General features: G+C 43.4%; 1 protein-coding gene across 1 annotated transcript; it reads left to right on the top strand.

The window, feature by feature from the left end:
• The first annotated feature begins 12,278 nt into the window (after positions 1–12,278).
• TST (thiosulfate sulfurtransferase) lies at positions 12,279–18,579 on the top strand. The gene is made up of 2 exons (XM_073644377.1): positions 12,279–12,923; positions 17,500–18,579. Exons 1-2 carry the CDS (start codon positions 12,332–12,334, stop codon positions 17,793–17,795), a joined length of 888 nt encoding a protein of 295 aa, XP_073500478.1. The 5' UTR covers positions 12,279–12,331; the 3' UTR covers positions 17,796–18,579.
• The last annotated feature ends 7,752 nt before the right edge of the window (positions 18,580–26,331 follow it).

Raw genomic sequence — 26,331 nt, 5'->3', positions numbered from 1 at the left:
CGTCCTGTGTTCTCCAAGGAAGGGATCCAGCCATCTCTCAGACAACTTGGGTGCACTTGAACGGGACCCCTTTCTGTGTACCTCTCCCGGTCGTCTTCCTGCGCTGGCTCTCTCCTTCCTGCCCTGTGCCTCACACACAGTGTCCCGAGCCAGTGACCACAGGCCTTGTTGGGTGATGTCCTGTCTGTCCCCTTTGTCCTATAAGGCCACCTTTTCAGCGAATGTGTGTGTATTTTGGCTATGGCACATGAAGATACCGCAACCTCTGGTTTGCTAGCTTGCAGTCCTCCACTAGTCTAGGGCGGGCCGGTCCCCCTCTGCGGCCTCATCCCTTCAGGTCAGCGTGAACTCGGGCGCACGTGTGGCCTCCACACTCTCCGTGCCCCTAGGATCCCTTCAATCTCTGGAGCCCCTCTTACTGCTCCGGTGTTCTCTCCTCACTCCCCTACTGGGCCTCTCTGACTGGGCCCCTCTTCTCCATGGTCTTCACTCACTGAACTCCTGCTCCAGGGACTGGAACCAGGAATATCAACTCTTCTAGATGTTTCTACCCTTCTTTCATACTCCTTCCTTCAATGCTTCCCTAAACTACTTCATCCACCCACCTCCTCTACTTAGTTCCACCCTCCAAACAGGGACCGGGTCTGTGCTCTCCCTTAGGAGCTATCTGGACCCTCCCTCAGGAATGGTGTAGTGTTGGATGTGAGTGTGTGGGTCCCGGGTAGTGCTCCCTCCTTACCTGAGAGTGGGGTACCACACCTCTCGCTGAGATGCAGTACCTCAGTGGCAACTGGACTCGCAGGGGCGCCACATAAGATATATATGTTTTTTCTGGCCGAGTGGTATCCAAGGAAAAAACTTACATCACTCGGACAGCACCCAGATCAATATCATTCAGTTGGGCAGTTTAGATAACAGTTTTTATTTTTTTTTACATTGACTGAATGAAAAAAATTGCATCATATACTGGTCTCCTCAATAAGGCTACGTTCCCATGATGAGTTTTTGGTGAGTTTTTCACGCTGCGTACTTTTAAGAAAATGCAAGTAACCTGTTTCAATTTATAGGCGCAGAAAATCTGCAACATCAAAAACTCCCCAAAAGCTCATCATGGGAACATAGCCTAATTCGGATGAGACTCGCCTATTCAACTCTATAGGCGCGCAAAAAAAGTCGGATCCCATACAAATCTACTGTTTAGCATCCATTTTTTTTACAGATACATTGCCATTATTAACATGGCAAATTGTTTTTTGTCTTGTAAATTTTATTCTTCTTCGCTGATGTATAAAAATGAATGCCATGCAGATACATAAGGATCACAATACAGATCACAAACGCTTGTGTGAACTTAGCCATAAACTGAACTTTGGTATTTTGTCTGGGAAAACTAGTTTTTGTGATAAGTTATCTTCCAAAGTTCTGGATAGTGGACATAAATAATGCCTTTTATTTATTTTACCCTAAATGTTTAACCAGGAGAGAATTCATCTAATCTTGTGGTTTTTTTGTAGGAGTGAAGAAAAAGACCCCGAACCACCTGATGTTTTTGAGTAGATGGTATCACTTTGCCTCAGTGCTGACAATTTGGAAAAGAAAATACTTATATATTTAGATAATGATCTATTTGAGTATACAGAATGCAGACACATGTTTTTAGTTTTGGTGTTCTTGTATAGAGCTGCAGTGTTTTTTTGTGATATTTATTTTGCCTGAAACTCCAGCAAATAGTCTTTAAAGAAGCCGTGGAGATTTTGTTTCATTGAATCTGTGTATATGTGCATGTAATTTAGTGTGGTTATTAACATAAATATATTCACCTACCGCCGCCTTCTCCAGGATCCAGCGCCGTTCTTCTCCTCTTCTCAGTGCCGTCACGCTCCGCAGATTCACCAGGTCACGCTCTGCATGACCCAGAAGTGGCTTTTACAATGTAAGTGTATGGAGCGTCAGAACACGGCACCATAGGCTTTCACTGTAAACGACACTTCCGTCTCATACATAGAGTGATCCGGAGAGTCTGAAGAGCAGTGATGTCACTGAGAAGAGGAGAAGAACAGCGCCGGATTCCGGAGAAGGAGGCAGTAGGTGAATATATTAACATATACATAGATTTAATGAAAAAAATCTGCACGGGAGGTCTTCTTTAAAGTTAATCTGTCAGTGGGATCAACCCTGCTTAGCTGTCTATATGGGCATGTAGGAAGCTGATACCTTGATATCTATAATCCGATGCTTTATTCCAAAGAATTCCACGTTTTTCTTAATATGTAAATGAGCTGTAAAGATCTATGGGCCGGACACTGATCTCCCTGAGAATCTTCCTCCAGGGATTATTTTAAATAGAAGAGGGAGTTAACAATGTGATGTGTAATGGTTACCAGTGCTACCAGTGTGATGTGTAATGGCCGCTCTCTGCTCTCCTGATCTCACTGCAGAGCTGTGTGTGATTATACCTAACACATCTGCAGGTTCCTCTCAGCTTCCGCTTCCATCTCACAGGCAGTCAGGGTTGCAATGCAGCAGAGCTGTGAGAGCTGTAGCAAATGTGTTTGTAAGGAGACAAAGTTCAGTTCTACTGTTCCTTTTTAGTTACATGTCTCACACTGGTAACAGTCTCTTCATTTCAAAGGAATTTGTCACCAGGGTTTTTGCTACCTCACACGAGCGTAGCATGACGTAGGAAAAGAGAACCTGATCCCAGCAATGTGTCACTTAGATTACTGGGTTCAGCAGTTCTGACACAATCAGAGCTTTTAGTTGTAGCATGCAGCCGAGCTCAGAAAGCTAACCCCGTCCACACCACAGCTTTTTTGTGTACATTGCCTATTGATAATAAGCTGCTGACAGATTCCCTTTAAAATAAGCTCTGGCAGCAGATTGTCATGCAGATCATTGTCCGGCCCATAGCCTTGAATCAAAAAAAAGAAATACATGGATTTCTCAGGAATAATGCATAAAATTGCAGATATCAAGGTATAATTTTATTCAGCTTCCTATGACCTACCTGCCCATTTAGATGGTTTAGGAGGGACGATCCTACTGACAGATTCCCTTTAATATGTGAATGAAAAGTAACCTGTTAATTTCCTATGTGTCTATGATGGGTCCTTTGAAGAGAATTTCTCGCCACAAAAGAAAAAAATATATATCAATGCAATCTACAACCATTTTTTTATTTTTTTTTTTTGTTGTTGTTTTTAATTGTTGAAAATATGAAAACTTACATTTGTATTTTTCATATGTTCTACCGTTGGACACTAGAGGGAGCAGCTGTTCATGTTTGCGAAGAAAAGCAAAAGTAACACTTATGTAGCATTACCGATTGCTGAAAAAGTGGACGGCACTGGTGTGACAGACACTGCACCCACTGGTGTGATTGGCACTGCTCCCACTGGTGTGACTGGCTCTGCACCCGCTGGTGTGAAAGACACTGCACCCACTGGTGTGACTGGCACTGCATCCACTGGTGTGACTGGCACTGAATCCACTGGTGTGACTGGCTCTGCATCCACTGGTGTGACTGGCTCTGCATCCACTGGTGTGACTTGGTCTGCACCTACTGGTGTGACAAACACTGCACCCACTCGTGTGACTGGCTCTGCACCCGCTGGTGTGACTGGCTCTGCATCCACTGGTGTGACTGGCTCCGCGCCCACTGGTGTGACTGGCTCTGCATCCACTGGTGTGACTAGGTCTGCACCCACTGGTGTGACTGGCTCTGCACCCACTGGTGTGACTGGCTCTGCATCCACTGGTGTGACTGGCTCTGCACCCACTGGTGTGACTGGCTCTGCATCCACTGGTGTGACTAGGTCTGCACCCACTGGTGTGACTGGCTCTGCATCCACTGGTGTGACTGGCTCTGCACCCACTGGTGTGACTGGCTCTGCATCCACTGGTGTGACTAGGTCTGCACCCACTGGTGTGACTGGCTCTGCATCCACTGGTGTGACTGGCTCTGCACCCACTGGTGTGACTGGCTCTGCACCCACTGGTGTGACAGACACTGCACCCACTGGTGTGACTGGCTCTGCACCCAATGGTGTGACTGGCTCTGCACCCACTGGTGTGACTGGCTCTGCATCCACTGGTGTGACTGGCTCTGCACCCACTGGTGTGACTGGCTCTGCATCCACTGGTGTGGCTGGCTCTGCACCCACTGGTGTGGCTGGCTCTGCACCCGCTGGTGTGACTGGCTCTGCACCCATTGGTATGACAGACACTGCACCCACTGGTGTGACTAGCTCTGCATCCACTGGTGTGACTGGGTCTGCACCCACTGGTGTGACTGACTCTGCACCCACTGGTGTGGCTGGCTCTGCACCCGCTGGTGTGACTGGCTCTGCACCCATTGATATGACAGACACTGCACCCACTGGTGTGACTAGCTCTGCATCCACTGGTGTGACTGGGTCTGCACCCACTGGTGTGACTGGCTCTGCACCCACTGGTGTGACTGGCTCTTCACCCACTGGTGTGACAGACACTGCACCCATTGGTGTGACAGACACTGCATCCACTGGTGTTACTGGCTCTGCACCCACTGGTGTTACTGGCTCTGCACCCACTGGTGTGACTGGCTCTGCACCCACTTGTGACTGGCTCTGCATCCACTGGTGTGACTGGCTCTGCACCCACTTGTGACTGGCTCGGCATCCACTGGTGTGACTGGTTCTGCATCCACTGGTGTGACTGGCTCTGCACCCACTTGTGACTGGCTCATCCGCTATCTCTCAGATAACACTCTTCTCAACCCTTTACAATCTGGTTTCCACTCTTTAAACTCTACTGAAACTGCCCTCTCTAATGATGTACTAACAGCTAAATCCCATGGTCACTGCTCCCTGCTGATTCTTCTGGATCTCTCTCTGCTGCATTTGACACTGTGGATCACCAGCTCCTCCTCACTATGCTCCGCTCTGCTCTATCAGCCTCAAGGACACCATCCTCTCCTGGTTCTCCTCCTATCTCTCTTGACCGCTCCTTCACTGCTTCTTTAGCCAGCTCCTCTTCCTCTCCTTGTCCCCTTACTATCGGGGTTCCGCAAGGCTCAGTCCTAGGCCCCCTCCTCTTCTCTCTATACATTGCCCCTATTGGACAAACAATCAGTAGATTTGGGTTCCAGTATTATCTCTATGCTGATGACACCCAATTATACACTTCTTCCCCTGACATCACCCCTACCCTAATACAAAATACCAAACATTGTTTGTCTTCTCTCTCTAACATCATGTCCTCCCTCTATCTTAAACTGAATCTCTCCAAAACTGAACTCCTTGTGTTTCTCCCCTCTACTAACCTAACTCTACCTGACATTGAAATTACCTTGGAGGGTTCAACCATAACTCCCAAGCAGCACACCCGCTGCCTTGGGGTCGTATTCGACACTAAACTTTCCTTTATTCCCTATATCCAATCACTCACTCGCTCCATCACCTGCATCTTAAAAACATCTCCAGCATCCGACCTTTTCTCACCATTGAAACTGCTAAAACTCTTACTGTCGCTCTTATTGACTCTCGTCTGGACTACTACAACTCTCTTCTGATCGGTCTCCCTCTTACCAAACTTTCTCCTCTCCAATCCATCCTGAATGCGGCAGCCAGAGTCGTATTTCTGTCCAACCTCTTCACCGATGCCTCAATTTTGTGCCATTCCCTACAGGGTCCAATATAAACTAATCGCTCTCACCCACAAAGCTCTCCACAGTTCTGCACCACCTTATATCTCCTCTCTCATCTCAGCCTATCGCCCTACACGTGCCCTCCGTTCTACAAGTGACCTAAGACTAACATCCCCCATAATCTGAACCTCGCACCTCCGTCTCCAAGACTTCTCTCGTGCTGCGCCAGTTCTCTGGAATGGTCTACCCCAGACAATCTGACTGATATCTAGCCCCAACATCTTCAAGCGAACTTTAAAAACCCATCTCTTCAACCCCTTTACGAAGTGGTACGTAATAGTACGCACTCCGACGTGACCCCTGGTTCAGCGTGGGCTCCGGCGCTGAGCCCGCACTAAACCGGGCACATGTCCGCTGATTTATACAGCTTACATGTGCCCGCAACAGCCGCTGGTGGAATCGCAATCCACCCTCGGCTGTGAACTAGTTAAATGCCGCTGTCAATCTCTGACAATGGCACAGTGGTCAGCGCTCATAGCAAGTGAGCAAATCTGCTACATACAGGTGATCTGCTCATCGCCTGTATGTAGCAGAGCCGATCAGGCAAGTGCTGCTCCTATGGAGACTATTGAAGCATGCATAAAGTAAAAATAAAATGTTTTTAAAAATATAAAAAAAAAAATATATATATAAAAGTTTAAATCACCCCCCCCTTTCGCTCCATTCAAAATAAAATAATAAAAAATAACCCACATACACATATTTGGTATCGCCGCTTTCAGAATCGCCTGATCTATCAAGATAAAAAAAGAATTAATCTGATCTGTAAACGGCGTAACGAGAAAAACATTCTAAACGCCAGAATTAAGTTTTTTGGTCGCCGTAACATTGCAATAAAATGCAATAACAGGCGATCAGAACAACGGATCTACCCCAAAATGGTATCAATAAAAACGTCAACTCGGCATGCAAATAATAGGCCCTCACCCGGCCCCAGATCATCAAAAATGGAGACGCTACGGGTCTCGGAAATGGCGCAATTTTTTTGTTTTTTTTAGCAAACTTTGGATTTTTTTTTCACCACTTAAATAAAAAAAGAACCTATACATGTTTGGTATCTACGAACTCGTAATTACCTGGAGAATAATAATGGCAGGTAAGTTTTAGCAGTCAGTGAATGTGGTAAAAAAAAAAAAAACTATGGATTTGCACTTTTTTTGCAATTTCACCACACTTGCAATTTTTTTCCCGTTTTCCAGTACACGAAATGGTAAAACCAGTGATGTCGTTCAAAAGTACAACTCGTCCCGCAAAAAATAAGCCCTCACATGGCCATATTGACCAAAAAGTAAAAGAGTTATGACTCTAGGATCAAGGGGAGCAAAAAGCAAAAACACAAAAACGGAAAATGCTCCGGTCATTAAGGGATTAAACAAGCCTACCACTTCAACTCAGTAAACTAACTTAATGGTGTGTGGAGCTTTTTCCCCCTTGTTTTTCAAGCAGAAGATGCTTCAGGAAACTCGCCTTTTCTCTGGTCAACTCCTAAGCGTTTTTGAAGCATTTTTCACTGCTAGCACTTTTTTAGTGTTTTTTTCTGGTTGTTTGATGAACTCTATTAAGCAATAATGAAAATGCTGGTTAGCTATAAAAAAAAAAAAAGGTGCAAAAATTGTCTGGGCATTTAAGCTACCCACTGACTTTTATTGTTAAGTATTGAGCATATGAAAAATGTACATCTCAAGCTATGTTCAGATAGCGTTTTGGTATACGTTCAGTTGCTTAGTCGGAGCTTACGTCCGAAGCCTCAAACTGGGCTTCAGCCATATGCGCTGACTATAATGATACAGGCGGAGTCACTGTGTGCTTTGTCAGACATCAAAATGTAGTCGACTGTGTCTTGGTGTCCGCCTCAACTAAACGTATATGGACATGTGAACATAGCCTTACTTCTTTCAAATGCTTTACATCTATTGAAATGTTTAAAGGGGTATTCCCATCTCCAAGATCCTATCCCAATATGTAGTAGGCATAATAATATTAGCAGATACTTGCAATTAGAAATGTAGTATAGTTCTTCTGATTCGCTATGTCTCTTTCCTCATGTGCAGGCATTGCAGGACCTTAGGTATCCATGGTTACGGCCACTAGCACCTAACTAACTGTCACTATATCAGTGGTCGTAACCATGGATACCTAAGGTCCTGCAATGCCTGCACATGAGGAAAGAGACACAGCGAATCTGAAGAACTATACTACAATTCTAATTGCAGGTATCTGCTAATATTATTATTATTACACCCATAGCTCCCAAGCGTCCCGGTTTCTGCGGGACTGTCCCGCTTTGAGGGCTCATTCCCGCATTCCGTCACGGCTCAGCTGTTTTCCCAACATATATACTTACCTCACCTCTCTCCGACGTTCTCATCGCTTTGTAGCTCCTCCTCCTCGGGGGGTGGGCCAATCATCTCTTAGTGCATAAATTAAATTATATATTCACATCCTCTCACTCCTGATATCTGTCTCATCTGGGACTAAGGCTATGTGCCCACGATGCAGAAATGCTGCATATTTTTTCCACTTCTGCCTGGCAGGAAAAACGCATGCGGATTTTACATGTGTTTTTCCTGCCAGGTAGAAGTGTTGGTCAAGCGTCTTTGCATGAATTTCTGCATGCGGGTTATCAAACGCTTTTCCAAGCGATTTTAGCATCACTTGGAAAGTGCTTGACAACTTCGTCACACTATATAAATCCATGCAACCGACATGGATTTTATATAGTGTGACCAAGTTATAGTAAAAGAATAAAAATGGTAAAAAATAAAAAAAACATTATACTCACCTTCCGATGGCCCCCGGTCTTTTCTCCGGTGCGTCCGGTCTCTTGTACGGCTCGCGATGGTCTAAAAGAACCTTTCATGACGTCATTTAGTCATGTGACAGGTCACGCGACCGCCAACGTCAGCTGTTGCGTGACCTGTCACATGACTAAATGATGTCATGGCAGGTCCTTTTAGACCATCGCGAGCTGCCGGAGAGCCAGGACGCATAACTATGGTAACCGTCGGCCATCGGCAGGTAAGTATCATGTTTATTTTTTACTTTAAATACTTTTTTTAACAGGTACTATGGTACCCGGGTCTGGAGGAGAGTCTCCTCTTCTCCAGACCCGGGTACCATCCGCACATTGAACCGCTTAATATCTGCATGTGCACATGTAGTGATGCGGATATTAAGCGATTCAATGCAAGTCAATGGCGGCAATTACGCTGTGTATCCAGAAAATAATGGACATGCTTCATATTTTTCAGCAATGATAATCCACAGCGGAAATTTCCGCAGCTTGTGCACAGCACATGCGGATTATCATTGGGGACTATGGGGCACGTATTACAAAGCGTTTTTTAAGCGTTTTCGCTGCAGAAATTGTGCGGGAAAAATAATTGAAAAACGCAGTGGGCATGCAGCTCACACACTGTGTGCTCTAACCACTGAGCTACAGCACATAATGATAAAGATTGGAGATTTTGGTTATCTTGACTCTACAATGCAATGAGTCCAGTAGCAGAGTATACAGCCCCATAGAAATACATTGTATATATAACAATCTATTTTTATATTGGCTGTATACTGAGGTGAAGAAAAATATTTATCTTGTTCCTATAAGGCTATGAGCCCACACTCCGTAATGGCAGCGTTTTGGATGCCGCTCACCTGTGCTACATCCAAAATGCTGCGTTCTACATTAGCCCACCGTGCTTCTGTTTAACGATGCGTAAACTCGCCAGCGGCACAGATTTACAAGCCGCAGAACGTCAATTTCTGTTGTGGAGACGCTGGTCTCTACTATGAAATTTCCACAATAGAATCATATTGGATGCGGTAACTCCACATGGTTCAGTGAACACATGCGGATTTACCTGCGTGATTAGAACTCAGCGTTTTGGACGCAGCGAGAATACGCTGCGACCAAAGCGCTGCTGTTCCTGATTGTGGTAATGTAGCCTAAGGCTGTGTGCCCACGTAGCGTTTTTCAAGCGTTTTTGATGCGGAATTTCCGCAGCGGAAACGCTTGTAAAACGCTTGGTAACCCGCACCCCATGGTCCCCAATGGGATTCCGCAAGTTCTATGCACATGCTGCGGATTTTTCCGCAGCGTTTATGCTGCGTTCAAAAATCCGCAGCATGTCAATTAATTTTGCGTTTCCACAAGCAGAATTGCCTTTGTCCAATGCATAAAAAACGCAAGGCAATTCCGCATGTGGAAAACGCGTGATAAACGCGCGAAAAATGCGCGATAAACGCGTGCGGAATTCCGCATGCGTTTTTCCGGGAGAGGACTTGCAGAAATGAAGCAGAAATTTTCTGCTTCATTTATGCAACGTGGGCACATAGCCTAAAAGTATTAAAAATAATAAACAATTAAAAAAAGTTTTTGTTAGTGTCTACGCAGGTCTTGAACTCGCATTACAGAAAGATGGGAGCCTTAGTGTGCTGAGCTACAAGCTCCAGTGGTGTCATTAGGAGGATTCCATGTACTTGATTTGTACTGCAGACTCTGACTAGGCTGATAGAACTCATAGAAATACACTGCTGTGTACAATGTATGGATTTTTATTCTACAGGGAGAATCCGGGTAGGTGCCCACGATGCGTACCAGCCTGCGGCCCCGACGCTGCGAAATAGCCACCTGCAGCTTCCGCTCAATATGCAAATGAGCGGCGCCATTTTTATTAATTTTTTCACCTGCGGACTTTCATCATAGATGTTAGGTCTACGGAGAAAGCCCGCATGCGGATCGGCAAGAGACATTGACATGAAGCGGTCTGGAAAGACGTGCCACATGTCAATTTCTGCGGGTGTACGGAGACGCATAGTGGACATGGGATTTCTACAAATCCCATCAACTATGCTGTAACATTTGGACGCTGCGGGTTTGACGCTGCATAAACACACAGCGTCAAACCCGCAGTGGCACCTGATCGTGTGCACATACCCTAAGACATTTTTTTCATCTTATAAAATTATTAAAAGTACACTTGATAATGAAAAAAAAGTTATTTTTAATGCGTTTATTTTTAAATAATGAACATCACAAATCAGCAAATAACACGGACATATTTGATGTCCCTGTAATCGTAGCGACCCACACAACACAGCGATCAGATTATTTATGGGGATCGGTAAAGGACGTAGAAAAAATGGTGTAATTTATATTTTTCTTTATTAAATCCATAAAAATGTAATAAAACGGTAATACTGAGGTCGTGTTCACACGTAGCATAAATGCTGCTTTTTTTCTGCAGGTGTCCGCACCAAACAACGCAGTAACAATCTCTGATTATGGCGTCTTTGCTGCGTTTCTTTTATGTGTTTTCCCACTTATTTGATGCCATTTTGGGGCAGATATGAAGCAGAGTTTTAAATGCTTTTTAACAGTACAGAAAAGCTTTGATTCTTATTGTGGAGTTTGGTGCGGATCCTGCAGAAAACAAAAAGCACAGTATTTCTGCAACGTGTGAACATGGCCTTACATACACAAAAATCCAGATGTCGTATAGTGATGTTACATAAAGATGAGAAAGGTCTGGCGACTCCGACTGTGAATGAGGGAACAAAAAATAATCTACAACGAGAGATGAGCAGGACGCACAGATGATGTCGCTCCGGCCCGGGGTGATCAAAAGCCGCCGGGAACGCCGGATGGTTAGAGATTCATGGTCTCCTATCCATCCGCCAGATACCACTGACCTGGACGCTGGACCAGAGACCTGGGAATCAATCTGCTCATCTCTAGTCCCAATTGCCCCGGATACAGTGGATAGTCCTGGATTTGGGTCTACGCCCTGCAGTCTCAGGCATCTGCTGAATGCCCCTCATTACCAGAGCCCCTTTGACAACTCCTCCTGCCAGGGGAGAAAGAAATGGTAAATGGGCGTGAATTGGGGCCAAAAATTTGCCGTGCCTCGCTACGCTCGCCACATGATATTTCCCTCTTTCTGTTCTTCAAAAGTTGGGAGGTATGTTACACCTACTACATATTGGGATAGAATCTTGGAGATGGGAATACCCCTTTAAAACGCTCGAAAGCATGAACATACAAACAAGTCGTTCTGACATAGAAATAAATATGTTCATTCTTTTAGTGTTTTTACCATTTATTGCTGCGTTTTCCAGCGCAAAAAAAACTGGCACAGTGAGAACTCTTTAAAATGTTTATTTTGCTTTTTAGTTTTTATTCCTTTTTTTTTTCATTTACACTTTTGTTTCTTTACTGTTTCATTCAAGACCAGAATGCGATGACCTGTCCTCTGCTTTTCGTAGGTTAACCTTTCTACTAGTTATTTTTAATGGAATGGTTTAATAAAGGTTATATTTTACCAGGTATTTCTCTTGATAAGCCTTATTAATTAAACCGATACTTTTGTAAGTCTAGTTTAACCTTTCTACTGCCTGGATTAAGAAGTTAGAAATATTTATTAAAGATTAAGTGTTTCAGAGTAAGAAATGAAGGAATTGTAGGAGGTATGTGCACGGGTTTCTCAACCGTAAACTGTAAAGTGGATTCGAATAAAGTTGAGGAGTTAGAAAAAGATTGACAAATTCCAAGTTCAGCCTCCAGGAAGCAATTCCAAGTGCACTCTGAACGCCCTTGCATAATCTCCATGTGAAAGTCACTGCCAAACTTCAGAGTGAGTGTGCAGCATGTCTCATCAACTTCTCTCCCGAGCTCTGGTTTCCATAAACTGGCTTTCCGAGGCCTTGAAAACCTGCAAGTCAGGAGCAGCCCTACGCGTCCTGGATGCGTCCTTCTACTACCCACCTATCAGAGATGGACGCAAGGAGTATGAAGAAACACATATACCAGGAGCTTTATATTTTGATATAGATGAATGCAAAGAGCAAACGTCTCCATATGAAGTGATGATCCCCAGCGAATCGTACTTTTCTAAATACGTGGGCGATCTTGGCATCAACAACGATACCCACGTTGTAATTTATGACGCTGATCAAGTTGGTGTTTACTACGCCGCAAGAGCCTGGTGGATGTTTAGGGTTTTTGGGCACAGTAAGGTGTCTGTTCTGGATGGGGGCTTCAGAAATTGGGTGAAGCAAGGTCTTCCTGTGACTTCTGAAGTGGAGAAGCCGAAAACTGAGTCTTTTCGAGCAGTTCTGAACCCTTCTTTGGTGAAGTCATATGAGGATATTCAGAGGAACAGGAACACGAAAGAATTCCAGCTGGTAGATTCACGTTCTGAGGGACGATACCTGGGTGTGGAGCCAGAACCTGGAGAAGGTGAGACCTAATAATTTTTTTTTTTTTTTTTTTAAATAAAGGACGTTATGAGTAAATACAGAAAAAAAGCACAAACTGGTGTGGCTCCTTTAATGGGGTTATTCCAGGACAGTAGCTATCTGCATAGTTATCTGTGTTGCTCAATTGACAGACCTTTAGAATAAGTAGTTACTAAGCTGTTTATAGCTGATAACTATGTATATAGCTACAGTCCAAGATTAACCCCTAAGGATTTGTTCACACTCACACTTTTTGTGCAGATTTTGCCCCCAAAATCCACATGGGAAAAAAAAACTCTTTAAGGCTATGAGCCCAAGATGCAGAACTGCTCCGGATTTTTCCTGAGCGTTTCTGCATCTCCCTGGCAGAAAAAACGCATGCGGATTGTACATGCGGATTGTACATGCGTTTTCATGAAAAATCCGGAGCATTTCTGCATCGTGGGCACATAGCCTAAGGGTTTGTGCACATGATGCATTTTTCAGGCGGATTCGGCTTCAAATATGCATGAAAAAGCGCCGCAAAATTGCAGCAAAAAAAATGAACATAATGCACAGCAACATCAAAGCGACATTGATGTTGCTGTGCATTATGTTCATTTTTTGCACAGCAAATATATTCCGTCTTATGTCACTTTTTTAACCTATTCAAAAATTAGTTTTCATCATGGATGTGTGCAGGAGCTGCCTGCTATTGACATGCACTAGCCTGAACTGTAAAACGGTGGTCTGTGTGAAAAAAAAATGCAAGTGTGCATAAGCACGCGGATTACTATGATTGGATCAAAAATACTGCCTTCTGAACCCAGTCTAACGGTAAACGCAGACAGCATATATTCTCTCATCCGAGAGAATCGGTTTGATTATGCTAATCTTAGTCTAATCAGAGCGTGATCATAGTGTGAGACGATTCTCTCAGATAAGGAGAAGATGGAGAAAAAAAATTCTCCATCTTCTCCATTATCTCAGTCCGTGGAAATCAAACTGCACTCGGATGTCATCCGAGTGCAGTCCAATCTTTTCTCTGGATTTGCATGGCCGAGTGCGGTCCGAATATCAGATCAAACTCTGGTATGCTACGATTTTTTCTCCCTTAGAGTAAGAAATAAGACATATACACGGCTCTATAGCATAACACTCTTGGAGTGCGATCCAATGTTTTGTCGGATCACAAAAATACAGCCATGCACACGAGCTCTTCACCACATTGATAAGTGTATTTGCCTTGGAAAATCCACCCCCCAAAAAATGTATAATTCAAGTGTATGGGGGTTTAGAAAGTCTACTACAGAATGGATACAAACGTATTTTTAGCTTAACCCCTTTATGACGTGGTACGTAATAGTACTCACCACATCATCACCCCCTGTTCAGCATGGGCTCCGGCGCTGAGCCCGCACCTTTCTGGGCACATGTCAGCTGATTTATACAGCTGACATGTGCCCGCAACAGCCTCGGGTGGAATTGCGATCCACTCACGGCTGTTAACTAATTAAATGCCGCTGTCAATCTCTGACAGCGGCATTTAACTCGCTCAGACCGGATAGGCGTCACTTACCCCGCCAATCGGTGACCCCGTCACCGATGGGTTGACATGACAACCCGGGGTCTGCAGGAGACCCCTGTGGTTGTCATGGCCAGATTGCTATGAGTGCCGCCTAGTGGTCGGCGCTCATAACAAGTGAGCAAATCTGCTACATACAGGCGATCAGCTCGTCATCACCTGTGTGTAGCAGAGGGGATTAGGTAACTGCTGCCTCTAGTCTCCTACGGAGACTATAGAAGCATGCAAAAAGTTTAAAAAAAATAAATAAAATAAAATAAAAAAACTAAAATCACCCCCCTTTTGACCCATTCAAAATAAAACAATAAAAAAGAACACACTGACACATATTTGGTATCGCCACGTTCAGAATCGCCCGATCTTTCAATATAAAAAAAGAATTAATCCGATCGGTAAACCGCGTAACGAGAGAAAGATTCTAAACGCCAGAATTACATTTTTTTGGTCGCCGCAACATTGCAATAAAATGCAATAACGGGCGATCAGAAGATCGTATCTACCCCAAAATGCTATCAATAAAAACGTCAGCTCAGCGAACAAAAAATAAGCCCTCACCTGGCTCCAGATAATGAAAAATGGAGAAGCTACGGGTCTTGGAAAATGGCACCATTTTTTTTTTTTTTTTTTAAGCAAACTTTGGATTTTTTTTTCACCACTTAAATAAAAAAGAACCTGGACATCTTTGATGTCTACGAACTGGTAATGACCTAGAGAATAATAACGGCAGGTCAGTTTTAGCATTCAGTGAACGTGGTAAAAAAAAAAAAACCTGTGGTATTGCACTTTTTTTCCAATTTCGCCGCACTTGGAATTTTTTTACCCGTTTTCCAGTACACGATATGGTAAAACCAAAAGTACAACTCGTCCCGCAAAATAATAAGCTCTCACAGGGCCATATTGGCTGAAAAATAAAAAAGTTACGGCCCTGGGAACAAGGGGAGCAAAAAATGAAAACACAAAAACGGATAATGCTCCGGTCTTTAAGGGGTTAAAACTTGGTCATATATATGGTGGGTGTTTTATTTATTGAGTTTCTTTCATGCAAAGAATCCACTGATTGACGTTGCTGGTCTTGATCCGGCGCCTTCTCTCGTTGCGATCACCGTCCACCTTCCCTGCTTAGTGTTGATGACGAATCCTATGTCATCCACTCAGTGTCCTCTATCGCACTCCTGTGCATGCGCACTTCTCTGGCCTGCCGAGCGCAGAGTAAAGTACTGCAGTGCACATGCGCCGGGAAAGGCCAGAAAGCACCGACGCATGTGCACTACAATCCTTTGCTCTGCCCTCGGTATGGCTTAGAGAAGTGTGCCTGCATAGGAAGTTGATGGAGGACAATGTGTGGATGAAGTAGAATTCGACATATACACAAAGCAAGAAGGAGGACGGTGATCGTAACAAAAGAGGAGGCGCCGGATCAAGACCAGAGATGCCCATTGGACCGGACCAGCCAGTAGGTGAATATAATAAAAGCTCTTTTTTGTGCTATGCAGAGCATATTGAAGACATATAGACAGCATTCTAGAATGCTGTCACATAGGACTTACAGGTGCTGGCCCTACTTTATATGGGAAAAACCTAGTGACATGTTCCCTTTAAGAAAACTGGTATATATGAACTAAAAAGTTTTTCAAAATATCTACCTTAAATGATCAGAATATCACGTACTGCGTTTGCTATTTTGTAATCGCCATTATTTAGCAGGAGCAAACAGTCTATGCATGCTAAGCAGTGTATGGATTCCCACGCATGCTTTATTGTAGTAGACCTGTCTATACTAGTTAACATGTCATGACTTGACTTTAAATAGTGTTGAGTGATTACTGTGCATTTACATGGCTGTGATATGCACTACTATTAATTTTATTCATATAGAAGGAGAGAGGTGTGTGTGTGTGTATAATATATATACAGTACAGAGCAAAAGTTTTAGGCTGGTGTAGGAAAAATGCTTTAAAGAATTAAAAGTATTACAGTAATTGATATAAAATTAACTTAACAAAACGTAAAGTAAGCAAAAGATAAATCTAAATCAAATCAATATTTGGTGAGACCGCCCTTTGCTTTCAAAATAGCATCAATTCTTCCAGGTACACTTGCACAAAGTCGGAGATTTTGTAGGATTATAGTCAGGTGTATGGGTAACAACAGGTGATAAAGATCATTTTAATATATAGGTTGAAACACAGTCATTAACTGAAACAGAAACAGCTTTGTAGGAGGAGGTGAGGAACAGCCAAACCCTGCTACAAAGGTGAGGTTGTGGAAGACCGTTTCATGTCACACACCAGGGCAAGAATGAACAGAGCAAATAGACACAAGGTAGTTATACTGCATCGGCCAGGTCTCTTCCAAGCAAAGATTTCAAAGCAGACTGGGGTATCAAGATGTGCTGTTTGCGCTCTTTTGAAGGAGCACCATAAAATGGGCGACTTTGAGGACCGTAGATGTAGTGATCGGTTAAGGAAACTTAGCGAAGAAGATGAAAAGAAGTATCATGCTTACTTCCCTTCGAAATCGGAACATGTTCAACTTATATAGTGCTGGGCAGCCATTTTGATCTAATAGTATGGGCGTCATCAATAGGCTGTAAGCCAGACACTGTGCACCACACGTACTTGTGTGACTGGCGCCCTATGCAAGCCTCTTCTGTGTGCATTTATATTACTAAGCAATCACCCCCTCCATGAATTGGTAGGTTAGTGAGTGGCTGTTGCATCAGTATTTTGCACCTGTGCTGACCCCGCCTTTATCATGGGATCTCCTGGTAGTGCATTGGTAATCTGACCTGGTGTTGGTAAGGCAGTTTCTTTTTCTGTGAGATTTTTCTTGATTTTATGTCCTATGTGAAAAAAAAGAAAGCGTAAAAACAGAAAATTGTCCGGTCAGGAAGAAGTTTAAAAAAATTAAGCATTACACTGGTCACCGCAAGTTGAGAACTGAGCTCTACAACACTGATGTCAGTGATAGGTTGCTTGGTTCTCCAATCTCACTATCTCTTTATTATTTACAGTGATAATCCCTGGTCATATTCCTGGATCCTTGAACCTCCCATTTACAAGTTTCTTGACAGAAGAAGGATTCGAGAAATCCCCAGAAGAAATGAAGCAACTTTTTAAAGAAAAAGGAATTGACCTGACAAAGCCATTGACTATAACTTGTCGGCGCGGTGTCACTGCGTGCCAGCTGGTATTGGCTTCATTTATTTTGGGCAAGGAAGATACTGCTGTATATGATGGGTCATGGTTTGAATGGTTCCACCGGGCTAAACCAGAAGATAGAGTTACTCAATGGAAGGATGAGAAGTGACACTATAATACTGTATTATTGCCATGACTATCACATGGTCTTCGGTTACAAATCAGTGTAAAGGAATGGTAAACCTGTAGTAAGACTTAAAGGGAATTTTTGCCTTGGAATATGAGAGCAGCATGATGTAGGGGCAGAGAGCCTGATTACAACAATATGTCACTTACAAGGCTATGTGTTGCTGTTTCAATAAAATCATTGTTTTATCAGCAGAAGATTATCAGTAGAGGACTAGGTGTCTTGTACCTCCTAGTCAACTGCTCTGTGTAACCCCGCCCCCACCACTGATTGGCAGTTTTCTGTACAGTGTACACAGAATGCTGCCAATCAGAGGTGTGGGTGGGGTTATACAGGGCTCAGCATTCAGAGAACTGGTAGATCAGAGAAAACAGTGATTGTATCAAAATGTCAGCACACAGCTCAATAAGTGACACATCGCTGGACTCAGGATCTCTGCCCGTACATTATGCTGCTCTGAGATTCCATAGAAAAACCTCGTGACAGATTCCCTTTAAAGAAGATTTCTAACCAAATCTTTAGTAACCAAAATATAGAGAATTTGACAATGTTCAATTACAGGAGGTGCAGCCATGTGGCTTTTGAATACTAATACTGTCAAAAGTACAGTTTGGGTGGAGATCTTTAAAGCAATACATTGGTCTATAGGGGAAGGCTTTTAGGTAATGGTCAGTTCTCTGGTGCTGGAGATATTTGAGGTGCTTCATACCTACATGTATCTGTCTTTGAATGCTTAAAAGTGATATGAATAAACACATGCTCAATATTTTAAGAGTCTTCGTGTTTTCATATATTATACAATGTAGTTGCATTTAGCTAATAGTGGAAACAATATTAATATTGTACGGACCGGACATTGACTCGGCACAGTAATGGGGAAAGGTGACAGACTAAGCCAGTTATAGTAATTAAAAGGCTTGTCTCATGAAGATGGCCCCGTTCTACGTCCCCTATGAGCATATGGCCTCATAACAGGGGGTAACGTAGGGCAGAGAACCTCTAACAAAGCATGTACCTCTCTTCTGGCAGACCTGGCCTGTATTCCATGGTTAGCTATTTAGTTGTTGGCTCTCGTTTTAATGAAAATTAAATGGAGCATAACTTAGCAAGATGTCTATTTTCGCAATATACTGTGGTTTGCTGCACATTCCCTATACAATCTACACACGTCTGCTCCTATATTCCAAAACATTTCTGGAAGATTTCATCATTTTTCTTTTCTGAAATATCTTTGCTATTATAATGAAAAAGAATAGAAAATTGTTTATTTTTATTTCCCCTTCGATAATATACCCTTACAAATGCTTTCCAATGCTTTTATGACATATGTTATGGCTGTTTTCATTGTCATTTTATGTACAAAGCTACTAGTTGAATATTAACTTTAAAAGTTTTGATCAAAGAATGCAAAAGCCATCCAGCCACGTCAAGGTGTACTTAAATATGGATCTTCCCTAACCTCTATATGTCTTATCTCTCCATGTGCCAAATCAGGCCTCATTTGAATGGGGAGTGAAAAGGAAACCAGGTGTAACTTGTATGGGTAAGGTTGAGGCCTGGTGTGGGACATATAGTGGCTAGGGACCAACCATAGTGAAAGGTACTGTCATGCTCCTGGATTTGATCCCTTGAGCTTGTGTTCTGTGGTCAGCTCCTCTTTCTGCCGAGCCACAGGAGACACACCTTTTCTCTTGGTGTTTGGGTTCTGCTGGCTGCAGTCTGTCAAGTTTAACACAGGTGTTTTCGTGTATCTTCCTATCACCTTTTGAGTACAGCTTTATATTCTGTTCCCCAGTGGGTGTTTCCTGCTGGTGATAGATTCATTTGGATTTTCTGACATTCCATGGATGTTTGGAGCCTGTCTGAAAGATTCCAGCTAAGGGTTTTCGCTTTTCTGTTTCTTTGCTATACCTTGCACCTATCTTCGGTTTATCATTAGGAAGTAGACAGTATATTTGCTAACAGTACTTGCTTTATTCTTTGTATTTTATTGCTTCACTCACTCTGGGATCTTTCCTTTATTTAGCACACTTCTCCTCTTGTAGGTAATTTACACTCTGCTCTGACTTCTGTTTCTTCAGGAGGAACGTGAAGCAACTTGACAGCCGTTTAGGCAGTTTAGGTCCGAGTTGCCATCTCCTAGTCTTTGGTTAAGGCTATCTCTGCAGCCACAGACACCACTAGAGACTGCAAATTCAGGATATACTGTATAGTCTGTACAGGAACCAGCAGGGTTAGTTGCAGTTTTTTAGTGTATAATCTATTTTCCCAAGTGAGTTTCTATACAGGCATAACAGGTACACCTTGACGTGCTTGGATGTCTTTTGCACTCTTTGGTCAAAAAATGCTAAGTACCTTTACGTTTTTAACGTTTACAGCGATATTGGAGTTCATGTATTCAAATTCATTAGTCACAGTGTGTGGATGCATTGTGTATGTACTGTATATGAATATAAACTTTGTTATACTGTGGAAAAAACACCACCAGTAATTATCTGACACAATGTTACACACTTTTAACAACTTATAGAGCTCTATTATTATGTGAAATATTTTCTAGTTAATGGATAACTTTACTTTTACTTTTTCCATTTTCCCAGAGCACAGTAAATGTACACTTATTGGTAATATACAGATTATGCCCAAAATAGTTTATTTCTTGTACCTTTGTCTTTTTTCAACTTTATCTGCCCCTCTGTGCATCAAGCTTCACATAACAGAATATTCTTATATGCTGAAACTATATATTTCCACAGTGCTGCAGACCCCTCACCCACTCCTGTGTGCTTCTGATAAGCCCTACCTCTCTAAGTTATCATCAATCTAATCTAAATATAGCATTCACTTTATGTCTCTGGGCACTCTCTGCTCCTGTACAGTACCCTGCCGGACCAACTATATCTTCTGCTATCTACACAAGTATAGCTGCAGTGTGGTTTTACATCGTTAGCTGGTCCTAGCAGAGCTCAACTCTGCTGCACTTCTCCACAATGGCAGTGCAGAGTTGTGTTTGTTGCCTGTTGCTGATAGATCTACTACAAATACCGCTCTCTTGATGCATTTAGCAGAAGATAATCCTCTGTCAAATGCATCAATAGAGCAACCGTTGCAGTTTCATATCACTGGTCTCTCAGCAGCAGACAACAAGCATGGCTCAACTAATCTCAGTCCCTGTATACAGTGCCATCCTGCAGTATAGTTTTCCTTAAAGTCCCATTCTGCTGTATGTCCTCCTTTCAGCCCCGCTCTACAGAGCACTATTCTGCAATAAATTTCTTCTTTCTGTTGTCTATGTACAGCCCATCCTACAGGATATCTCTCCTCTCAGCCCCTGTATACAGAGCACCATCCTGTAGTGTAGCACTTTCCTCAGCCCCCCCATGCTGTAGCCCTTCTATACACGACCCAGTCCTGCATTTTGTCGATCCTCTTACAAGCACACCGCTTTTTAATTGTATGAGCTCTGCACTATAATGAAGGAGCTCTGCCCCTTACTGTGACTTCACCTTTCACTTTAGAAGCTTTGTTCTAGACACAGCAGAGCCATTTTTGCAGGAAGCCAGCTGAGAAAAACTGCACTGCCTTTAATCAACCAGGGCCACTTGAACTACTAAAGAACGGCTCTAATGGCAACTGGATGGTCATCTGTATGGTCATGATATGTGCAAAACAGAAGAGATTTAAAAATGGGTTTTATTGGTACAAATGAATAAATATTCGGATATACCACTTTTAAAAAAAATGAACATGGGTAAAAGAGGGAAGGTGAAAGAGTCTTCAAACTTCCTCTTTTGGAGGTGATGGGGGGAAGCAGTAATCGGGACTAATGCACCATCTCTGCAGCTGGTTATTGGTACCAGCTGTCACATGTTGGCATAACCCAAAGCAGAACAGGATGTCCAATACCGGCTGTCAGTACACATTATTATAGCCTCTTTACACAACTGCTCAGCTGTCATCTTGGTTCTAAGGAAAAGAAGTCTCAATGATTGCCCCACCAGTTGGATCCCTAGAAAACCCTTTCCCTCCCCAGGATGTAGTAGTAAGTCCTGTGGGTGTATAGAGCCGACCCAGGAGATAATGGGTTGTTATAACAGCTAAAGGTCTGCTGGAGTCCCCCATTGTCTCCATCGGTGTTCTCCTGTGAAGCCCAACTAAAGTCTTCATAGGAGACTTTGATATTTACTACAGTACTGTCACGCAAAGTGTGGGAAAGACTAAGTGCAACATGAAGGGAAGAGGGAAGGGAGCCCAGACACTAAGGAGGGGGGGGTGGAGACCTCCTAGGCTGATCTGATATCACCCTGTCGCCCCTATTGTCCCTATATTGGTTCCTCACCAATCGCCGCACAGGAACCTCAACCCTGTATCTCCCAAGAGCTTGGCCCTGGATAGGGAAGGGAGGAGGGTGAGCACTAGTTGATCCCCACTAATGATTAAAAACAAGAAGGGAGACAAACACAGGGGAAAGTAACTTAGCTTGAGCCAACATCAGAGAGATTACACCGAACGTCCTCTAAGCACCAGAGAGGAAGTAAGCAGACAGCAACAGCTCCAAGCCTTCACAAGAGAACATGTGAATATCACCGGCTCCTGCCAGTAGCAAACAGCAAGTATTTAAACACCCAGGCCTGGATGTCAATTAGTAGGAGGGAGGTAACCGCTGGGTCCTGAAGTGAGACAGATCTAAGAAGGTGTCTGTAATGCCAAACGAAGGGATCTTCTGCAACCAACTGCAAGGCGACTGTCTGATCAAACAATCCCCAGGGGGACTAAAAAATAAAAGTGAGAGAAATGTATTTTTTTCAATATTAAAAAAATAAGCTAAAACGAATTTTAAACTAAAAAAATAAGAAATAAAAATGCATCTTTGGTATTACCACATTAGTAAAAGGCCTATCAAAATATTAAATTATTTAATCCATAGGGTTAAGACCGAGCATAAAAAAAAAAATCCAGAATTGCTGTTTTTGGTCACCAACGTCCCCCAAAAAATGCAATATTTAGGGCCCGATTTCATAAAGGTATTTATGCCAGTTCTCTGTTGTAAAACACCATTTATAAGTTAGCAAAGCTTGGAAGTTGTTCAAAAATTTTTCAACATTTTCAGGCCAGTCATGGCCAGCTTCGCCGAAATGGATGAAACATGAGCATGACAGGGAATAGCTTATCCCCTCTAATTCATTTAAATTTACACCACCTTGGTAGCATAAATTTTTCCAATAATGAACTCCAGTCCTTGACTGGACTACACTTCTGGCGGCGGCTTATGCTAGTTAAGTGATGCGCTTAATTCTTTTTTATATTTTATTTATTTTACTCACTTATATAGCGCCATTAATTCCACAGCGCTTTGCGGACATTATCGGCGCTGTCCCCATTGGGGCTCCCAATCTAGATTCCCTATCAGTATATCTTTGGAGTGTAGGAGGAAACTGGAGAACCCGAAGGAAACCCACACAAACCCGGGGAGAAGATACAAACTCCTTGTAGATGTTGTCTTTGGTGGGATTTAAACCCAGTGACATCTTTATCAGACCAAACAGGGATTCTATCAAAATGACAGCAAGCAGCCCAGTAAGTGATACATCTCTGAAATCAAGGTCTCTGTCTTTACCTTAAGCTACTATCAGATTCCATAGCAAAAACTTGGTGACAGATTCCCCTTAAACTTAAAATTTTCTGTCTTTTATATTAAATCTACATATCTAACATCTATAGAAATCCAAGGTTTTACTAGTGATAAAGTGCTAGTCTAAAGAACTGGAGATAGAATATGGGAATAATTTATGTTTTTATTATTATTTTGCCATATTTTATGCCCTTTGATTGATTGTACTGGTAACCACAAAGCCGAGTGTGGGGATTAATCCTCCAACCTGATGATCAACCCATCAGCAACCACTGACAAAGGACCACCAACGTACAGTAAGTTTAATTCCATTTGATTCCACTTTCAAATCCATTTTCTGCTCTCTATGTACAACAAACCATTACATGCAACATGTTAGTAAACTTTGAGACTTTTCTCCTAGGCACTAGGCAGGCAAATGTTAAAAGTGACAAAAAAGGCAGTTTAAGTAAATGTGGCACAATGATTTTCTGTACTGGTGACCGCACAATTTATACATGTTATGGACACAATAGTTGTTGTCACCAATAGTTATCCTACACAATAAAGTGAATTATCGCTGATACAATCAGGATGTAGAATGGGGCATTAGTGACAGAGAGAAGAAAGAAAATGCAAGTACTGTATGTGGTATTGCCCAAATGCTTCTGATTAGTGATGAGCGTCTGCCCAGTGTACCATACAAGTGTATTATAAAAGTGTTCAGCTCTGAAGAAGTATACAGCTATGAATTATACCAGAATCGAAAGAGAAGGGAACTGAAGGGAACTAGATACTTAGTCGCAGTAAACAATGTTTCTGTTTGTTTTCACTCTAACCCCTACAGTCCTTCACTTCCTACTAACCCCCCTAATCAATACACCTAGCAAGAAAGTGGTCATCTCAACCTCCATCTTCCCCATCCACCTCACCTCCTCCTCAGAACTGTTCCTCAACATTCAATCCTTTGTCTCCAAACACAGACAGCCGCCTCATGCTCTCTCCTGCTCCCACCTACTAACACTTTCTCTGCTCCTCCTCACTGCCGGCGATATCTCTCCAAATCCTGGCCCTCCTCACCACGTCCCCACAGTCACTTCTACCTCGCATCCTCGGTCTATCACAAATTTTTGCTACCTTTTTAACCTTATGCCCATCTGACTAGCCCCCACTTCCCCAGTCCCACTAACAGGAGCTCTCTGGAACGCTCGCTCTGTCTGCAGCAAACTTTCCTACCTCCATGATCTTTTCATTACTAACAAACTTTCCTTCCTCGACATCACCGAAACCTGGCTCATCCCCTCTGACACGGCCTCTCCAGCTGCACTTTCGTACGGCGGATTCCACCTTTCCCACAACCCCCACCCCAGTGGCAAGCATGGAGTTGGTTTTCTCCTGTCAGATAACTGCTCCTTTTCCCCAATTCCACTGCCACCCTCCATTACTCACCCCTCTTTTGAGATGCACTGTGTATCTTCTTCCTTTCCAACCTCCAACTGGCTGTAATTTACTGCCCCCAAGTCCAGCCACCCTCTTCTTAGACCATTTCATCACCTGGCTGCTTCATTTCCTTTCTGCTGACAATCTCACTATTATCATGGGAGATTTCAACATCCCCATTGACACGTCCCACTCATCTATCTCTAAACTTCTATCCCTCACTCCCTCCTTCGGCCTCACTTAATAGTCTTCCGCAGCCACCCACAAAGATGGCCTCACACTGCACCTCATCTTCACCCCCCTCTCTTCCCTATCCAACCTCTCTAACTCACCTCTCCCTCTTTATGACCACAACTTACTCACATTTCTCTTCCCTCTCCTCTCCAAGTCCACAATCCCCATCCACAAACTTGCACACCCTCGCAGAAATCTCTTACACGATGCAGATGCTGCTGCCACTTTATATAGCACCACAACAGCTGCAGCTCCTGAATCGGTCGCCCCCTTCACACATACCAATGCTCACACAATCAACAGGCAACCCTGTCACACCAGCCTGACTAAAGAACTGAGACTGGCTTCCAGAGTTGCTGAATGGAGATGGAAAAGATCCCACTCCAACAAGCACTTCATCGCATTCAAACAAACCCTCACTACTTTCAAGTCCACACTCACTGCAGCAAAACAAACCTACTTCTCATCCCTCATATTCTCCCCGTCTCACAAGTCTAAACAGCTATTCAGTACTTTCAATTTTGTCCTCTGTCCCCCAGCTGCGCCTCCCTCTCCTCTAATCTCAGCTGAAGACTTTGCCTTATTCTTCAAGCAGAAAATTGACAACATAAAGTAAAGCTTTTACCTAAAGTCCCCACAGCCCCTTCTCATAACTACTCAACTCTCCTCCTCCAAAACCAGCTTCTCCGCCATCACGGAAGATCAATTTTCCACTTTACTCTCCAAGTCACATTTCACCACCTGTGAACTTGACCCAATCCCGTCCCACCTCATTCCAAACCTTACCGCAGTCTTCACCCCAACCCTAACCCACCTCTTCAACCTGTCACTAGCAACTGGTGTCTTCCCCTCATCTTTCAAACATGCCTCGATCACACCCGCCCTCAAAAAGCCCTCTCTTGACCCATCCTCTCTGTTTAGCTATATCACTTCTTCCCTATGCCTCAAAGCTACTGGAACAACACATGCATCTTGAACTGTCCTCCCACCTCTCCTTCTGCTCCCTCTTTGACCTCTTACAATCTGCTTCTGACCGCACCATTCCACTGAAACTGCCCTGACTAAAGTCACCAACTACCTACTAACCGCCAAATCCAAGCAACACTACTCTGTCCTCCTCCTGGACCTGTCATCTGCCTTCGACACAATGGACTATACCCTCTTACTGCAGACTCTCTCATCTCTTGGCATCACAGACTTGGTCCTATCTTGGATCTCCTCATACCTAACACA

This window comes from Phyllobates terribilis, unplaced genomic scaffold (genome assembly GCF_046119375.1).
Source record: "Phyllobates terribilis strain yellow unplaced genomic scaffold, ASM4611937v1 Scaffold_8__6_contigs__length_399053987, whole genome shotgun sequence".
NCBI lineage: Eukaryota > Metazoa > Chordata > Amphibia > Anura > Dendrobatidae > Phyllobates > Phyllobates terribilis.
This window is presented reverse-complemented; position numbering and strand designations above follow the sequence as displayed.